General features: G+C 36.1%; 1 protein-coding gene across 1 annotated transcript; it reads right to left on the minus strand.

The window, feature by feature from the left end:
- Positions 1-1,164: 1,164 nt before the first annotated feature.
- CTSO (cathepsin O) lies at positions 1,165-17,527 on the minus strand. Its single transcript, XM_039876221.1, has 8 exons — positions 17,162-17,527; positions 13,830-13,938; positions 13,107-13,246; positions 10,329-10,496; positions 8,925-9,046; positions 5,373-5,536; positions 4,716-4,808; positions 1,165-2,744 (listed from the first exon to the last, which is right to left on the minus strand). The coding sequence occupies exons 1-8, from the start codon at positions 17,510-17,512 to the stop codon at positions 2,710-2,712; spliced, it is 1,182 nt and encodes a 393-aa protein (XP_039732155.1). The 5' UTR covers positions 17,513-17,527; the 3' UTR covers positions 1,165-2,709.
- Positions 17,528-17,992: the final 465 nt, after the last annotated feature.

The raw sequence follows: 17,992 nt of genomic DNA on the forward strand, positions 1-17,992 counted from the left end.
TCTGTACAAAGACTTATTCAATCAAAATTTTTTTCCTGTCACCAAGATGCCTTGGAATCTTGGAATAAATAGTATTTGTCAAGGTTTATTTCTTTAACAAACTAAATAATTTAATTCTTTTTATCTATATTTCTTGGTATTCCAAAGCTATGGAGTTGTATTTTTTCAAAAGGTATATCAGTAATTCTTAATGTACATGTCAAAACAATTTGTAATACTAGTTTCTACCCTTGTCCTTATTCAAACTTCCTTCTAGTGCTGATGGTACACTTTAAGTAATAATTCTTAAGTGGGTCACAAAGTGATTATAAGGTTGCCTAATTTAGTATTCATTTTGAGATTTTTGGAAGATCACATCCAAGAACATCTTGCTGATTTTCATTATGACTCCTAATTATTATGTGAAATTTCACTGCTGTTGTCGTAGCCTCACTGAGTGAACCTCAAGTAGTTTGTGATGGCTGGAGCACAGCATATGCCTCTGTTGAACAGCAGAGATTGAGCTGAGAAGGTAGAAGGAGACTTCTCCGTGAAACCTCATTTTAAAAAGTTGGCATTGGAGAGTCCCTAAATAGTTTAAAACAGGAGAATAATATAACATTGTCTTTAAGAAACAGGGGACCTAGAATAGATGGATTATAATGACATCCATCAGAAGCATCTAGAGGGATTATTAAAACAAAGTGTTTACAAATCCTCAGATAGCTTCTGTTCTGAGGACTATACTTAGAGAACCCTTGGATTATGGAACATGGGGTTTATTGGGTAGACTACTAAGCAGTGGAGATAAGATACTAAAGAACATGCATCTAGCAAGGGACAGTAGAAATGGAGAGGGGCAGGTGATTAGGTGATCGGTTATTAAGTACGATGGATCTAGTTAAATATCTAAATTTCCTTCAATTTTACTGATTGGGCAATTACATAATGTTGATGCAGTTAACTGAAATAGAGGCTCTAGGAAGTGAATAAGTTTGTTTTGTTTTGTTTTGAGGGGAGGAAAAGATGAGAATGGAGTTTTGGAGATGCTGAAGTTAAGGTGTCTATGGAGAAAACCAAAATTACAGATTTGGAGTTGAGCAAACTCTTGTGTGAATGTAAAGCACAGTAACACTGTGTTCATGAAATATAAGCCATACACTTATGGATAGAGTCTTCTTAACCTAAAGTCAAATATAGTTTGTTTTATTATAAATGTTATCAAAATCCAGAGCAGCTGAGAGGTAATAATCATTTTTTAATTTTAAAAGTTCTTTAGCATTTGAAAAAGTATCAGAAAAACATTTATATTGCATAGAATTCAGTCGGTAAATGCGAACATGCTCCATTTTAGTATACTTAGATCATGAGAATATTAATTAAAATGTCGATTTTTGTCTTTCTAGAACATTTCTAAACCTGAGTCAATACAAGCTATTTTACATTATAAAGCAACCAGACATTTTAGAGAAGAAATATATGTAGTATTTGATAGGATTTTCTTATATTAATTTATTTAATATAGTTATTTTTATATTTAATCAGAAGATCAGCTCTTATACTCTGGGGTTCTAACACAGCGACACATAATGACTTAGGCAAGAGAAAATTCGGCCATCAAGAACCAAGATCCAGAAAAAAGCCAAATGGATGCACAAAAAATAATTAGAATGGAAGTCCTGGAAACATAAGCAGAAAATGGGAGAAACAAGAGAGGCTGGGGAACTCATATTCTGGCTGATACTCCAGATGAAAGAGACTGTACTTTGAAAGGGGTGGTGCCTACAAATGATGGAAGGAAGAGAAAGATGAGAGCCTGATGTTGATGGCTGAGGTGAAGCAGGATCAATGGTTATAAAATAGAAATGAATAGTAAATAATGAGACTTCTTACCCAGGGAAGCCAAACCACCACAAAAACTTAGCAGCATCACAGTGAATAGTAAGAAAGAGACTGGGAAAAATGTACGAAAATACATTGTCCCTCAATATGGGGAGAACAAAGTAAGAAATACATTCTATTGGAATTCTATTGACAATGAAAATATCCAAACAATAATTTGTCTCTCAGGCATTAATGCTTGAGTTTTTTCTTATTACTTAGTTGCCATATTGGTCACTTAATTTCAGTCTCTTAAAAAGTGATTTTGTGTTTTTATTTCTTATTACACGATCTCTTTACAGTTCAAGGGGTAAGCGGCATTTTTGAGGCAGAGCTATTGGCATTTCAAGATCTTTATGAAATTCTATTGCAGAGGGCTGTGAGTATAACTGTGAGAGGCACACATAGCTTTAGGTTGGCTATTCTTGTACACAGGGGTAAGCTAAGGCGGTGATTATATCCCACAAAGGAAAAGAAATTCTTACTACCTCTTTAACCCTACTTGAAATATGCTATTAAACATAAACACAAAACAAACAAAAACAATAATCAAATAAACCCAGATATTAGCCTCTTCAAATCAAAGACACCTAAAATATCTCCTAAACTGATCTTCATCCCAGAGTAGGAAATTATTCCGCAGACTTCCTCCCAGGCCGTGGTGCTAGCCGATGTGCTTCTGACTGACTATGGTTGTCCATTTCCCTATCAGAAGGGAACATTCTACAACTTAGTTTAAATAACTACTAGGCCCTAGAACCTTTCATGAGTAATACTAAGAATGAAGTACCATGCTACATTTCATTATGAACCTTCATTTTGTAGTTGCCTCTTGAGTCGATCAAAATATCATATAAATACGGCAGAAACGAAATCTGCAATACCTAGGAAAAAAGAAATTATTTCCTCTTTATATGCCTTTTAAATAGCAAATTAAAACAATTTTCATTATGGTTCAGAAAGTTAGTGTCTATTAAGAATAATTTAATGGTTATAGCTATCTGTCATTATAAACAGTAACCTCAAAAGCAGATATTAAAAGAGATGACTAATTTGTTTCAAGAAACTACAAAAAAAAAACCCCCAAAACCCAAAACAACCCAAATGACTTATTAACTGAATAGGTGAATGTGTCTGAAATCTTTATCGCACTCATATACATTGCTTAGAGGTGATAATATAATTTATAGAATTATTTTTAATACAATTTGAAAATTCAAACTCTAAGATTTGAATTTTAATTAGCAAAAATTCAGTAAATCACGAATTTGCTATGTTTTCTTAGCACACAATAGCACAGATGTCCATATCATGGTGAAAACAATAAATAGCCCATTTGAAGACTAAATTTCACTGTAATTAGCTATATTTTTGAAATCTCTTGCGGACACAGAATGCTATCTGCCTTATAACATTGTTCGTAAGAGTAATGTGATTGTCATCAAGTATGTAACTTTCAGGAAATACTTTCAGGAAAAATTTGGATCCTCGTATAATTACTAACCAGGCAGGACCTCAGAGAATCAAATTGAGAAACAAGTAGAGAGGAGAATTTATTCCAATTCACCCCCAGTCGCTGGGGGCCAGAGAAGACGTGGAGGAATGATACATAGGTATAACTGAGGCAATTATGAACCAATGTCCAAATTATGTTCTTGAAACTCTTCTGCCAGAGCTTCTGCCACCCCTCAGCCCAGATCCAGGCATCACAGTCAGAGATAATTTATGTTAAGTAGCAAAGGTTCAATGAATGGCAGAAGTAATTTATCTGCAAGTTCTAACAATGTAAAAGCCTCCAACGATGCTAAAAAGTGCAGGCCTGATTGAGTTGTTAGAGTTCTGACTTAAAAGATTTCTGTGATGTTTGCTCTCTTTAATAAATAATTTATGAAAAACATTTTACTGGAGTGATAGATCAGGCCATTTTTTAGTTCTCATGGATTCTATCTTATGGAATGATTAGACAATGCTCACTGACTGAATCAAAACATAAACTCTCAAACTTTTCTATAACTCTCATCAGTCTCACAACGTGGAAGGTTCTATAATTTTTTAAAAAGTTGGATATATGCCAGAAATAATTGTGATGAGAAATTAAGTGATTATTCTCATATGCAATACAGTTTGGTTTCAACTTGATACAGAAAATATGTTGATTTTCCAGATCAAAAATTTTAGAATATGAATTTAGATATAAAAATTTTACAGTACAGTTTAAAATACTTAACTAGCTATTTTATTTTGGTTTGTGGTTAACTAACACAAGAAATTGTTATTCTATAAAAGAGCAAGTTTGGTATTTGCTTAATTAATCCTCTCAAATCATGGGTGTTATATCAGAATTTTGCAGGTGCCAAAGGACATATTAAATCAGAAACAATTCTAATGTTTTTTTCATACATTTTCATACATTTTGATTCAAAGAAAAAGTGATTCTTGATAATGCTTGAGCAAGTATTATAGTATGCAAATTAAGGAAAATTCATATAGTTATAGAAGTAAATTTGAAACTAAGAGGTGTTTTTGGAGAATTTCAGCCTCCTAAATTGTTTATCTGGTTTTTGAATTAGTTAACTTTGGTAGATTATTACTTAATCTTAAAATATTTTACTTATTATGTATTTGTTTTTACTACAGTCTTACTGCTTTCTAAAGTGTAAATATGTGCAGTAGTGTCTCTTTTTAAAACACTATTTTATTTTTATCAGTTGATAAAGGATGAAAACTATTGCTGTAAAAGTGATTTGAGTACATTGGCAGTATACTTTGGACTGGACAGGTTTATAATTTTAATATGTTCAAAGTATCTTCCTTGATATTTAGTCTGAAGTTTTAAACATAAATTTATAACTCACCACAAGTATTATCTCCCATTTTAACATGGGCATAGCCATCTACTCCCCACGAACTCCCCCATGAGTTCCGCACAATCCAATACGGAGTGCTTCCTACGAAACAAAACGGTAACAAACTCATATTTGTTGTGAATATGTGTTTATATAAAGTTTATTTCTTGATCAGTGTAGTAGCTCTGAGAAAACAGTTAAAACTGTAATGGAATGCTAACTTAATGGAATGCTAGCCAAGTAAACTTGGGCTGTACTTAGTATCATACTCCAATTAACGTTAAAATGTTTGAATTCATTTCATTTAATACAGGGCCCACTTAAGATGAAAACACATGTTTCCAGGAAAAGGGAAAAAATAATTGTTAGGTATGTATGATAAAATAATAGACACTTCTATTTTCCCAACAATTATCTTAAACATTCCAGATGGAAAATGTACATTATTTAATTCAAGAATTATCATCATTTTAACAAGATCTCCACCAAAATTGATAGGGAAAACATGATGGGTTATTTATATCTGGAAGTCTACTAAAAAGTTATAAAGGTCTTAAGAGGACTTAGATATAGCAGGATTAAATTTCAACATTTTAAAGGACGGAGATCATTTGTCATTCAGAATTTAAGCTGGAAAGCAATCAATCAAGTCTTATCAGCACTTACCTGTTTTATCAAACCCAGTTATGATAACTGCATGATTTGCTTCTCCACTAGAGCAATGATGCTGTATTATGCCTCCCAGATAATCTTGCCAGCTCACTGCATCTACTATCCCTACCAAAGGGCCAAAGGTAAGAAGTGCTTTTGCCATTTCGTCTTCTTGGTCACTACCAAAAGAGGAAATATTTGGTTTAGTTTTTAAGGTATGAATATTTTATAAAAAATAACCTCTTTAATCTCTGTATGGTTAGAAGTAGGTTTGGTGGCAATTACAGAAGACCTAAACTAAGATGGGGACTAAAAGAAGTTCGGGAGATTGGCAGTGCAGGACTGTAGTGAGGCTTCAGGATATCAGGCACTGAGGCTCTTTTCATATTATTGCTTTGCCGTATGAGGTTTCCATTCTCAAGGTCAACTAGTGGTCCAATATGGCTGCTGGAGCTCCAGCCATTTAACACATATTTTATTTAGACAGCAGGAAGTAGAAAGAAGTGATATATTCCTGTTGAGGAGACTTCCCAGAAGTAACACACACATTCTGCATTTATCTGCACGGCTCTCACTGGCTAGAACTCAGTCACATGGCTAAGTCTACCTTTAAAAAAAGAAAGGTAATGGAGTTTTGCAGCTAGCAAAGTATCCAGCTTACAATACAGGGATCCTTTTAATAGAATAAGTGGGAAGACTGGATGTATGGAGATATCTCTGCCACACCAAGTGAGAATGAAGAGACTGACCAAGTTATGTTACTGAATGTCAAATATAGAAATTATAGGGAAAGGATACTCAAAAGTGGCAAATATAATTATATGATAGAAGAGATGTGAAGATGCCAGAAGAACTAGTATAGTTTGGGAAGACTGCAATACACACAGCTATTCCTTTCACACATGAACATCTGTTGATAAAGTTTTGTTACATAACATTTGGCCTTCATTGATCTTGAAAGTACGTGAGTAAAACATTATTTACATCTTGAAAGGTAAACTTTGTGAGTGAAGGACACTGAAACCAAGTTACTGATATTTCAGGCCATGAAGTAGCATTTGGGAGTTTGCTATAACAAGACATGGATGGATTAGTCGTTTGAGAGAGTACATAATCCCTCATTATGCCCCATTGGATTTCAATTTTTTTCATAGGCATATCTTCTCCAGAGATGAGGAGAAAACTGAGTGACTAATAGTGGAATTTATTAAAATAAAAAGTACACATTCATTTTACACATTTATTCATGTTATCTTTTAACTTGAAGATTTGCTTTTGGGAGATGTATGAGTAGTCATTTCTAATTTTTGCTACTGTAATAATAATTGCTATTCCTTAAAATGACCTTGAGACAGGCAAAATTATATAATTCTTAATAGGCATCATAGTAAGGTATAGGCTTTAAAGTTTCACGTACCTGGGTTCGCATTCCAGCTGTATGCTGGAGTCATTCCACCTACCTTGCAGAATCAGTATAAGAATGAAATTTATAGGTATAAATTTTGTAGCAGGCCCAACCCATAAATTCTCCTGTACATTTATAATAAACACTGTTTTCGTCCCTCATTTCCAAGTTATCTAATAAACTAATTTTGCCCAACATAGGTTTTAGTGTATATTTCATTGTATTCAATTAAAAAAATACTTTTTAATCCTAATGTGACAAACATGATAATCTCTATATTAATCAACACAGCTGTCTCCACCTTTTTAAGATAACAAAAAATATACACCGTAAATACATGACATCAATGATTCAGTTACGGGGACAGCATGAGGGAATGAGGAAGATCAAGAAGGAGAAATACTTTTTAGAATGCAAAGGGTAATTCATAGTGTAGGATCGAAGAAACAATTTAGTAATAATCCATGCTTTGGGGCAGGGCTAAAGAAAAGATATCAAAGATACTGAGAACTATGAAATGGGAAGACACACCATAGTCGAAATCAGCAGACAAATATTTCATTTAGCACCAGAATAACATAGTTTTCACTTGTATTTCAGAAAAGGGGTCTTTTAAAATATACTCCAAACAGCATCTTTATTTCCATTATTAGCCCAACCTAGAACTATTATCGAAATGTACACCGTTGATAATGGATATATTATTAATCCTTAGCATTGTATTACCAGAGTTCAATGTTAGTGTAAATGTAGAGATTTTTATAGTGACCTCTTCCTGTTAAATCAAAGGGTTAGATAAATCTCGTTATAGGCCCAATGCCAGTGACCTTTGCATTCTCTCTCTCTCACTCTCCAACTCAGAGTAATGCCTATCATTCTTTTGTTTCTAACTTTTTCAATTTGCTATGCATGACAAGGGGATTCCCTGAATCCCTTTTTAGTGAAATTTTGATAATATAGTTCCTTCTTGTGTGCACGCTTCACTTATACCCTTAAGGATCAAAGAGCTTACAGAGGCACTTTCTCATTTTAAAAAATGTGTCATCTTTACACTCAAAAGAGATGCTGACCACTGTACTCAGTGACTCTGCACATTTTATTATAGATCCTGTGTAGCCTGTCGTCTGTGGACTTGAAGCTTCCCGGTCACCCAAGAGCACTCGTGGACAGGAGCTCTGTTGACAGTCTGCCAATCCTCTGACACATACATGCTTATTTAAAGGAGTTCCATTTTGTTCAAGGGTCCAATTTCACCACTGATTCCTTTCAGGTCCCATGGGTAGATACTATCTGGATGAAAAGATTCTTTTATATTCAGTACCAAAAAGTTATAGGGCAGTCTATCACCTCATCCGAATTTAACTTCTCTGTGTTCTCTGTTTCAAAAGACTGTGCAAAGCTCCCTTCATTTAAAAAAAAATAAATAAAGTATTTTGGTTGAGTCTTCCTCTGTCCTTATCATCCTTGAACACCTATTTTGCACTATATCAAATGATCACAATAGTTTTCTAGCTGGCTTTGAGTTTTTTATGTGATGTGAAAGCATTTTTTAATGATTGTTTTCCCTTGAATCTGTCCAAAGTCATCTTGCCCTTCAAGTTCTAACACGAGTCCTCTTCCTGAGCCTATCTGTATCTATCCTTGCACTCACAACATGTGTATGGTATATGCTACATAATCAATCTCCAGTTTGTAATGTGAAAGTTTCAGTTTATGCTTGTCTTATAGCTGATGCTTTGAAAATGCAAGGAACATGGAGTGTGTTCAGAAATGCTTCTCGGTAAGCAGACTGCTTGATATTAGCTGGAGCAGCTACACAGCAATTTCCGATTAATTCGACGGGAAAACTGAAATATACTAATGGTAATTGTGACACTTAAATTGAGGAAGAGGAAGGTGGTAAATATAAATTATATCTTTAACTGAATTTAAATGTGTTATTTAAGGTTATTTCTATTATAATGACACATGGAAAAATAAGCAGATCATATTTAAGCAACGACATCCATAAAACTCCACAGTAACTGACAGTCTCTCTAGTAACATGATTTTAAAATAATAACAAATATTCAGTGATGCCTTCAATGAAGTTATTAATTCTGAAGTCAACAGATCATAAATTAAGAAATAGGAAGTAAAACACAGTGGAATAAGGCATTTACCTGAAGTCATGTGCAGAATAACCTTTGATTGAGAATCCAGAGTGTGTATCAGCAAAGTAAAGGCACAGGCCATTCTGTGCTTTAAACGGGTATTCTGAATCCCTCACCAGTTTCACTTGCGTCTAAGAGAAAATAATCACCCAGAGTGTTTTCGGTCATGCCATTGTTTTAAAAATCAAACAGAACTTGCTGCAATGTGTCAAAATAAGATTCGGCTTGGCCATACCTTCGATGTGTGGGTATTCTTTGGATAATTTTAAGATCTTAAATTCAATCTGTAGGTCTTTGTTATGAACATCCTAGGCAGAGTCAATATTTTTATTTCTCTTTTACGCTTGTTGTTTTTCCTCTATGTTCCTTTTTTAGAACCTTTATTAATCTGATAATAAAGTCTTGTCATCTTTCTCCTAAGAGTACACAACAGGGAGCCACTTTCCTTTGGGGCTCTGTTTTTATGCAAGTCTTTGAGTCTCACTCTGCCCAGTGGTTTATGCAAAGGTAATGATTAGATCACCTGTCCTTTCTATCTATTTTCCTCTGTGCTATTCATTTGGCATATGCCACATATTTTATAGTTGTCTATACAGACGATTCCTTTTCAGACTATTGGGTGTATGAAAGGGAGAGAACACATGATTCATTGTTGCCCATAATATGGAGCAACTTCTGGCACTCAGTGACTCAAGTACAACAAATGAATAAAGGGAGGATATTTTAGTTTGGGGAACTCTATAGCACCCTCATTGGCCGGTTTCACACAATCGATGTGGGGTCTAGGACAATGTCAAAGAGTACCCTAAGAATACCAAGAGACACTGTGGTGCACTGGGTAAAATGCTTCAGTAGGAGGCAGAGTACTTTAAGGTGCAAACCTGGCTCAGCTACCGATGTGGCGATATGCTCTCATCTCTCAGGTCTCACTTTTTCATGTATATAAAGAGTTACTAAATTAGCTGACCTCTACCGTCCCTTTTAACCTTAAGATACAGAAATTCAATGGAAATGGATAATAATGTATTCTCATCTTTCTGAGTCACTATGTGACATGTATCTGCAAAAGAAAACAGCATTTATTGAAAAATAGCATTTACCTATTAATGTTAAGAAATAAGTAATCAGAATAAGTAAATAAATATAAATATATATAAAATATTTTTTAAAAAGAAGTAAATATTTTTCAGAAAACAGATTTCGGGTAAGATTTTTCACCCTTTGAACCCGATGGATGACTTGCTGAGAAGCAATTCATTTCAAAATCTTTCAATTAATTCAAGCTTTGGTCCTCTAAGTTTCTAAACTTAAAAGCAATATTTAGTAAACGAGAGTAAACTGTTTGGATCCTGAACACACATTAAATAGGCAAAAGAAGAATCAAAGAGTTTAAAAGGCTGAGAAACCAGTCACCTTATTTAGCCAGTACAAGGCATTGAGAGTAGACCCTCCGTTGCAGCCGTAATTATTATATGAACAATCAATGACCTGCTGCACACTGAGGTCTTCCAAAGGCTTCCCTTTTATTGCATACGCTGATTCCACGGCACCTACCACACTGAAGGCCCAGCACCCTCCGCACTGTTTAAAAATAGACATGAAACAGCATTATCAAAAAATGTTTGAATCAAATTTACCAACAGTTTTCAACATCACAAGTTACCAAATCAAGTAAGCGAGCAGAATCTGGAGGCTGACAAAATATAAATGCCTATCCTCTCAATTTCCAAATTAAAAAAAGAAAAGAAAACCAAAATTCTCTTTTAATTAGTTAAAGGTAAATTAGTAGTATCACTATTGTAAATTAGAAATGATTAGTTATTTCTAATAATTAGTTAAAGGTAAATTAGTAGTATCACTATTGTAAATTAGACAATGCCAGATAAAAACGAATTTTAGAGACTGAGAAACCAGACTGATGGTGTTTTAAAAGACTAGTCAGTTCACTGAACAGGTGACTTCTGTTTTTAAGAAGTGTACCAGCTCCCACCCCATTCTCCAATCCCTCTTGTTTCACCCCTGACACTATGATTCTGTGTTATCTACCATCTCTACTCAAGGGTGGAAGACAGTGAGGAGGTGAAGTGGGGTGAGGATGTATGTGGTATATGTTGGACTCATTATTTGACAGACACAGGAGCGGAATGAATTACTTTTTAGACTATCAAGATGCTAGTATGTGCGTATTATGAATGAACATAAAATGTCTCAATAATAAAAACCTACGTTAGTCATTCCTCATCCGAATATTGGCTGGCAATCATCGTGAGTCAGGATCTATTAACTTGCTTTTATTGGACAAACTAGAACAAAAGAATAAAAAGACTGGTCCCAAAAGAAAGGGAGGAGATGGAGCAAATGGAATCAAGGATCATGCACAAGAAAGACGAATCCATGGAAAAGGCAGAGGTGATTGTGGGATTTGGAATTGGGCGAAACTGATTTAGTTGCAGGACCATGTGCTGCAGAGTTAAGCAAAGAAAAGAAGAATTGGATGTCATCGCGGAGGGAAGTTTTGAGCAACTCTATGGCTTCAAGTGGCCTTATTTATGTCTAGATCTCCAGTGCCTACGGCATAGTAAAATGCTCAGGGACTCGGCTGCAGAATCTCCACCCTTGAGAAATGTGAATACAGGCTGCTGACATCCTATCTATAGCTAGCTTTAGTTTATCTACTTTTGGCTTCCCCAGGAGGGCAGTTTCTGTCCAAAAATATCTCTCCAATATACTCCTTTAATTAAAGATTCCTAATTAAAATTCTCCCTTTAATAGAATGTAAACATTCCTGGAAGGATTAGATTTCAGACTATTTCACACTTGATTATGAATCCAATAATAAAGCAAATGATTTGGTGGTAAAATCTAATTCATGGCAATATAGAATCTGAGAAATAAAAAAGGATCATCCTCAATAAATGGTGATTGAGAAACTGCTGGGTCCAAAATACCTGCCACGCTGTCAGATGGGTACTAGACTTATTAGGGTGATCGCTTTGTAAGTTATATAAATGTCTAATCACTGTGTGGTACACCTGAAACTAATATAATAGTGTATGTCAACTGTAATTGAAAAACATTTTTATTAAAAAAATACTTGCCATACAATGAGAGGACGAATGAGCTGTTGAGGTTTCCAATGCAGACAAATTGAGACCATACCCATGCGATTAGAGGATTGACTTTCCTTGGTCAGCTGACATTCCCCATGCCAATGATGGGAATGCAAAGGGCTAGAGAATGTCAGCAAAGCAGGTACACACACCCCTCGAACGTCACCAGCGAGACTGGTTCACTGTGTGTTATGAGCACACCCACCCACATCTGGTATTATCGCTTACCTTCTGACTTCAGATAACCCTCCATCCATCACAATAACGCACAGGCTACAGACCTCCAATGCCCACTGCCACAGGCACACTTCGGGTTTTTGTCAAGGTAAATTGCTGCATTTATGGTGGTACTTACATATTTCTTAATCATTTAACATGTGGAAAACTGTCTTGCTACTTTTACTACTTTCTATCTTTTTTAAATGTGTCGCTAAGGTTTTAAATGCTGTGCCCTAAACTCATTCTCCCATAACATCTTTTGTTTTTGCTGCAGGGTTTTGCACAGGTGGTGATTTTTAGGAATGTATATGTCACATTATAGTATAACTGACTGCATTTCTAAGAGTTGCAGATAAAAAGTGTACGATCTTGTAGGGAACAGGGTTTTTCAGAGAGCTCAAGGGATGAGGCCTGAGAACCCAGGAGACCAGGCTACACCGTCGCTAAGTGTATCTGGTATCATGTCACTTTTTCAGTGTCATTTCCTTTTTATACTACTTAAGCATTTAGTAGTAAAGTTTACCTTCCTCAGCCTTCCACCTGTTATTCTACTGAAGGTCTGATAACTGACACAGTTACTGGGAAGCACCCTTGAGCCAGTGTGCTGGTGGCAATGGTAATTAGAGAGCGAATACAGCAAGGAAGATTCATCTCAGAATAAAAGTCGGGCACTGACATCTGCTTCTCATTCCGCCAGAAATTCTCCTCTTATTGCCATTTTTTGAATGACTGGGGTGTGATTTTTACCTAGAGAAATGATGGGTTCCATTACAAGTTTGATTGACCTTGACTTCAAAGACGACTTCCCATGCTAAGATGATTAAAAAAGAAGGAAAGAAAAAAAAAAATCCCTAAAACTTACCATCTGCTGGTTTCTCACTTGTGTTACAACATGCTTATCTCTCCAGTCAAATCTTAATGGCAAAGGCAGCTTGGAGATGACTGTTAGCAGGTCTGCTGAGTATTTAGGAAATCTGGAAGTTTTGCTTTTTAAATAAATAGCTGAATAGAAAATGAAACCAAAAGGTAATATTATATTATAGAGAGGATCCCTCGGGGTTCTTTTTTGGAGGACATTTTCAAACAGAAATAGTAGCTTTTTAATAGAGCCTGACATTTGTGATTTTTCCATGTGCTTTTCCATAACATGAAATGCAGTCAACTGAAGGTTATAGAAGAATTCCTACAATAGGGCTGGAGCTGCCATATCAAATGACTTGTTTGATAGAACCAGGTCAATCAAAAATGAGTGTACTTGGCATCATTTGTTTTATCGTCACTCATGGAACCATGGGGGACTTGAACAGAAATGGCACTGGAAAACTGAAGGAGAAATGAGATGCTGTCCCTACAGCCACATGGAAATGTCTGTACCTATAATATCTAGTTCTTAAGCAATAATTAGAAAGTGGCCATAAATTTATTTTTCTGTCAGCACCTTGTACATCCTTGATATTTGGTAATTATTTGATAAATATTAACTATTACTCAATTTTCTAGATTTGCAATCAAACAATTCTTCAAAAATTAAGGAAACAAGTTAAAATCAGGAAACCAAACAACCAATAGCATCATTGCATCATACCTTTAAACTCTTCAGGAAACAAGTGTGAAAACTGATTTATTCCATAAGCAGCAGTAGAATTTTCACTAGGAAATAAAGAATTCAAGTATCGATGTCTGTTAAGACTTTCCTAAAAGAAAAAAAAAAAGTTAATTTATGTCACCTACATTAACTTTCCAAAACAATTTGCGTAGAACTAACTTGGAGATATTGTTCAGATGAAAAAGTCAAAGCTTGATTTAATTCCGGAAGAGCACTAAGAGAGATTGTATACGATAATGAGATCAGATTTATAAATGTTTTATATTAGAACTACTATCTGATTTCAGGTTTATTTTTGAGGCTAGGAAAGATATGTCTTATTCATTTGTAATTCTTTTTCACTAGCACATTGAAAGCACTAAATATGTTTGTTTAACATAATGGAAAAAGTAAAATAAATTGCAAGTAAGTACTAGGTACTAGTGGAAATTGTCACCAACAGACACAGGCGATTAAACAGTTATGAATCTGGAAAGTGTGTCTTCTTCATCTTTTTATTTCCCAGTACTAAGTAATGAAGTATGAAAAAGGAAATGAGTAAATAATGAATAACTAAATCTGATTCTATTTGAGTTTTATTGATCTCTATCAAATTTAGGGTCCTAGGCTTTGTGAAAGAGGTAAAACCTCGGAAATGGTCCAGGAAGATAGGTTGGTTTGTCTAGCTGGATGGAAACTATTAGCATTATTTAGATTCCTCAGCTTTTGTGATAATTTATCTTAGGTTTATCTTTTATGTGAACATGCCTCAATTTCCTAATATTATCCAAATGACTAGGATAAATAAAACTTCAGGGGGCCACCATTTATTACTTTTCCAACTCTAGCTCTTCTGTATTTGTTTATTCATTTATCTGTTTATTGTGTGTCTGTCTCTTAAACCTATATGCAAAATGAGAGTAAGGCCTGTCTGTCATTCATCACTGTGTTCCTCACACACCAAGTACATGCCTGGCACACGATAGATGCTTAATTAATATCTCTTGCCGAATAAATATATAAGTGACATTTTATATATGTCACGCCCTTAAGAGCTTTAAACAGTTTATTTTTATATGAATTATCACTAGGATTTATCATAATCTTATTTTTTCCTTATGGAACGTGCCCGGAACAGTTGCTAATAAATGAAGTAATAAAAAATTATTGACTGGTTAGTACTTGGATGGGAGACCACCTAGGACTACCAGGTGCTATAGGTGTAAAAAAAAAAATTGAGCTTTAAGCATTTAAAAATAATCTTGAGAATCAGAGCTTTAAAGGTAACTTGAAGAGGAGAAGTATAAATACAAAGAATAGAACTGAAACACAAAACGAGTATGTATATGGCAAGTAAGAAACACAAGCCAGAGATGGCTTTTGCCAAGTAGTCCAGAGAATTCATTTATTCTGAAAGTACTGATTGGTCATCTTTGTGAGCTGATGTAACCGTAGAAGGCATTGACAATGTAGGACATTGTAGGTCGATGTGGGAGCCCTGAGATGGGCCTCACAGACCTCCAACTACAGGGATTTTAACTTCTGCGCCGTGTATTACCAGGATTAGACCACGAGAGGCCATGGTTCCCACAGGCGGCACCTAGCCAATGACTGACTGAACAGTCAGACTGGCCTATTTTGGAGAAATGGCACTCCTCTGGAAGCTGGTTTTTGATTAATGGGTCCCTAACAGCCTCTCCAATCCTTCCCTGGCCTGCACAGCAGTGTAGAGCACTTCCCCCAACCTTCCTTTCCTCTCTCCTTCACTCAGAGCTTCATTGCAGTCAGATAGCTCTCCGTGACCCTCTACCCATCTGCTCTCACAGCCACCAATTCTGCAGGAAGAGGGGAAAAAAGGAAAGAAAAGAAAGAGAAGCCACAGATTGCTTCCATTGCATCAATATATCCATGAATAATTACTTCCTGTTTGCTCTAATAGAACACATCTTAAGTCCACCCAACAGTGGTTTAAAATCATTTAAATTTTAAAAAACCCTGTATTTCATTCTTGAAATGAACTACTCTTTCAAGTGACTTTTCTAATCTACTCCGATTCTTCTTGTTAGAGCAGATTTCATAGAAGCATCACAAACTGTAAGTCTATATTGAGCTCCAATTCCTCAGCATAATAACAACCTGTCATAGAATTGACAAAGTAAAGGATTAACTGGCATAGGTTCTTAATGTAAGACAATGGAGGATGTAATATTGATCAACTGCATAGTAAACATCCCTAAAGCTGTATAAAATATTAAAATGAAGGAGCTGAATTTTAATTTCCTTTATGAAAAGATATAAAGTTTTAGGGATTACACAGGAAACTTATTAGCAGTTTTCAAAAGTGCAGAAGTTTGAAAAACAAATGGATCACATACCTGAAAAATGGGAGCTGATAAATCAAAACAGCCTTTAAACAGATTTGGTGAAAAATAATTATCTTTACATATTTTTTGTTTTGTTTTAACCGAACACATTTAATTGAATGAGTTACAATAAGATAGACCCAATTCCTGTCTGGAAGGGGATACAGGCTCAAAGAACTTGAGGAAATTATTTTATGATGATAAAACTAGGAAAAACATGTCATTTTGACATTAAAAAATATTTCGTCCTCTCTCGAATCAACCTTATTAATACTCAGCTAACTTGTCCGTACCAGTGTTTTAATGCTGGTATAAAATCTAAACAATATTATGAGGCCTTTTCAAAATAATCAGAAAAAGAAATGAAATGCTTCAATCAGTCTCCACCGTTAGGTGAACTTTTAAGGTGGTGCATGAGCCTAAAGAGACCCAGTTCAGGGAAATCATAAATGCACAGAATCCTCTGAGCTTGCTCAATGCAGGCTCTTTATTTATAAAATTCTGATTACAGAAGGAGGTTATCAGTCCCCCCTCCCCACGTCGAAGAAAAATGACATTTTCCTTCCGCTTATTTCTGGTTCCCGTTACTTTTTAAAGGGACAGTTTTGCAAGGGTGAGAACCGTCAAAGGGTTCTGCTAAAAGGGGGTGCTTCTTCCAATCAAGAATACTTTGGACATGTTTCATGAATTACTTTGGGTGCATCATAAATCCGCAGCCACAAATCTTTCCTGGAAAAAAATCTTACGATTAGCAAAGGCATAGGACAGAGAGAGAGTGAGATCCAGGCACGTGGGGAACGGAAGAAGTTTGCTGGCGTAAACCCAGCTCAGAAACCCCAGACACGTCGCAAAACTGAGGGCAAGGGGACCACCAGGAGTGGCAACTCTAGGTGACCCCTCTGCCCCAGCCCAGACTCGGCAAAGGAAAAGGCAAGGAGACAGACACACGGGGAGGCGCGCGGTGGGTACCCGGAAGGCGGCTGCCTGTCGCTCGCGGCTCCGCGGTCCAGGGCGGGCGAAGGTGGCACCGGGACCGGCTCCACGGCCACTGCCGCAGCACCAGCAGCAGCCAAGCAGCCAGAGGTGCCACAGGGCCCGCAGCGCCATACCGCAGCCGCCCGCCGGCGTCGGTTTCCCTTTCGATTCCTCTGCTCCGCCTCCTCGCCGGGTTTGCTGGGCGGGAGACCAGTTTGGGGTGTGCGGTCCTGCAGACTGACGCTGCCTCAGTTCCCTTTGCTCACTTAACCGAGAACTGAGATTCTCTTCTTTTGCGGGGTAGAAGCATCGGGCATATGTCCAAGTGCTTTCTGGTTTCATCATCCATCGATCAGAGAAAAGCCTGAGGGTCCTTTATACAGTAACATGCAAATACCAACTATTGGGTGATGTGCACTTTCAGAATTAAGTCCTTTAGTTTTCTTCCTTTTACCTCAAACTGAAAGATTCAGGTAGTAGTTGAATTTAACTTGGCATTAATCCTGTCAGATTTCTTCTGCAACGATGCTTCACATTCAGAAACTAATTCTGAAATAATGTTTGCGAACTTGCACAAAGGCATTCATTCAGCACATGTTTATCAATATGTAACAAAAAGGTACAGTTGTGGAAATAATGCACAACTTCTTGATGTATTATATTATGGCCATTTCAAAACTCTTGAAGCCTGTTTCTCCACTTGCACAGGAAAATAGAGATAGCACTCAAGTTTATGGTACAATTTAAATAAAATAATCCATGTGAAACACTTTGCAAAATGGCTGGCACGTTTTACTTGCTCAGTGTTGGCTATTTATTTTTAAG

The sequence above is a fragment of the Pteropus medius genome, unplaced genomic scaffold (assembly GCF_902729225.1).
Source record: "Pteropus medius unplaced genomic scaffold, Ma_sr-lr_union100, whole genome shotgun sequence".
Classification (NCBI taxonomy): Eukaryota; Metazoa; Chordata; class Mammalia; order Chiroptera; family Pteropodidae; genus Pteropus; species Pteropus medius.

Excerpts from the sequence above, each read along its gene's own strand:
- CTSO (XM_039876221.1), bottom strand. The coding sequence starts at position 17,512 with ATGATGAAACCAGAAAGCACTTGGACATATGCCCGATGCTTCTACCCC. Across the intron at positions 13,939-17,161 it reads GACAGGCAGCCGCCTTCCGG|GAAAGTCTTAACAGACATCG; the intron begins GTACCCACCGCG and ends TTTTTCTTTTAG. Across the intron at positions 4,809-5,372 it reads AACTGGGTTTGATAAAACAG|GAAGCACTCCGTATTGGATT; the intron begins GTAAGTGCTGAT and ends TTTGTTTCGTAG.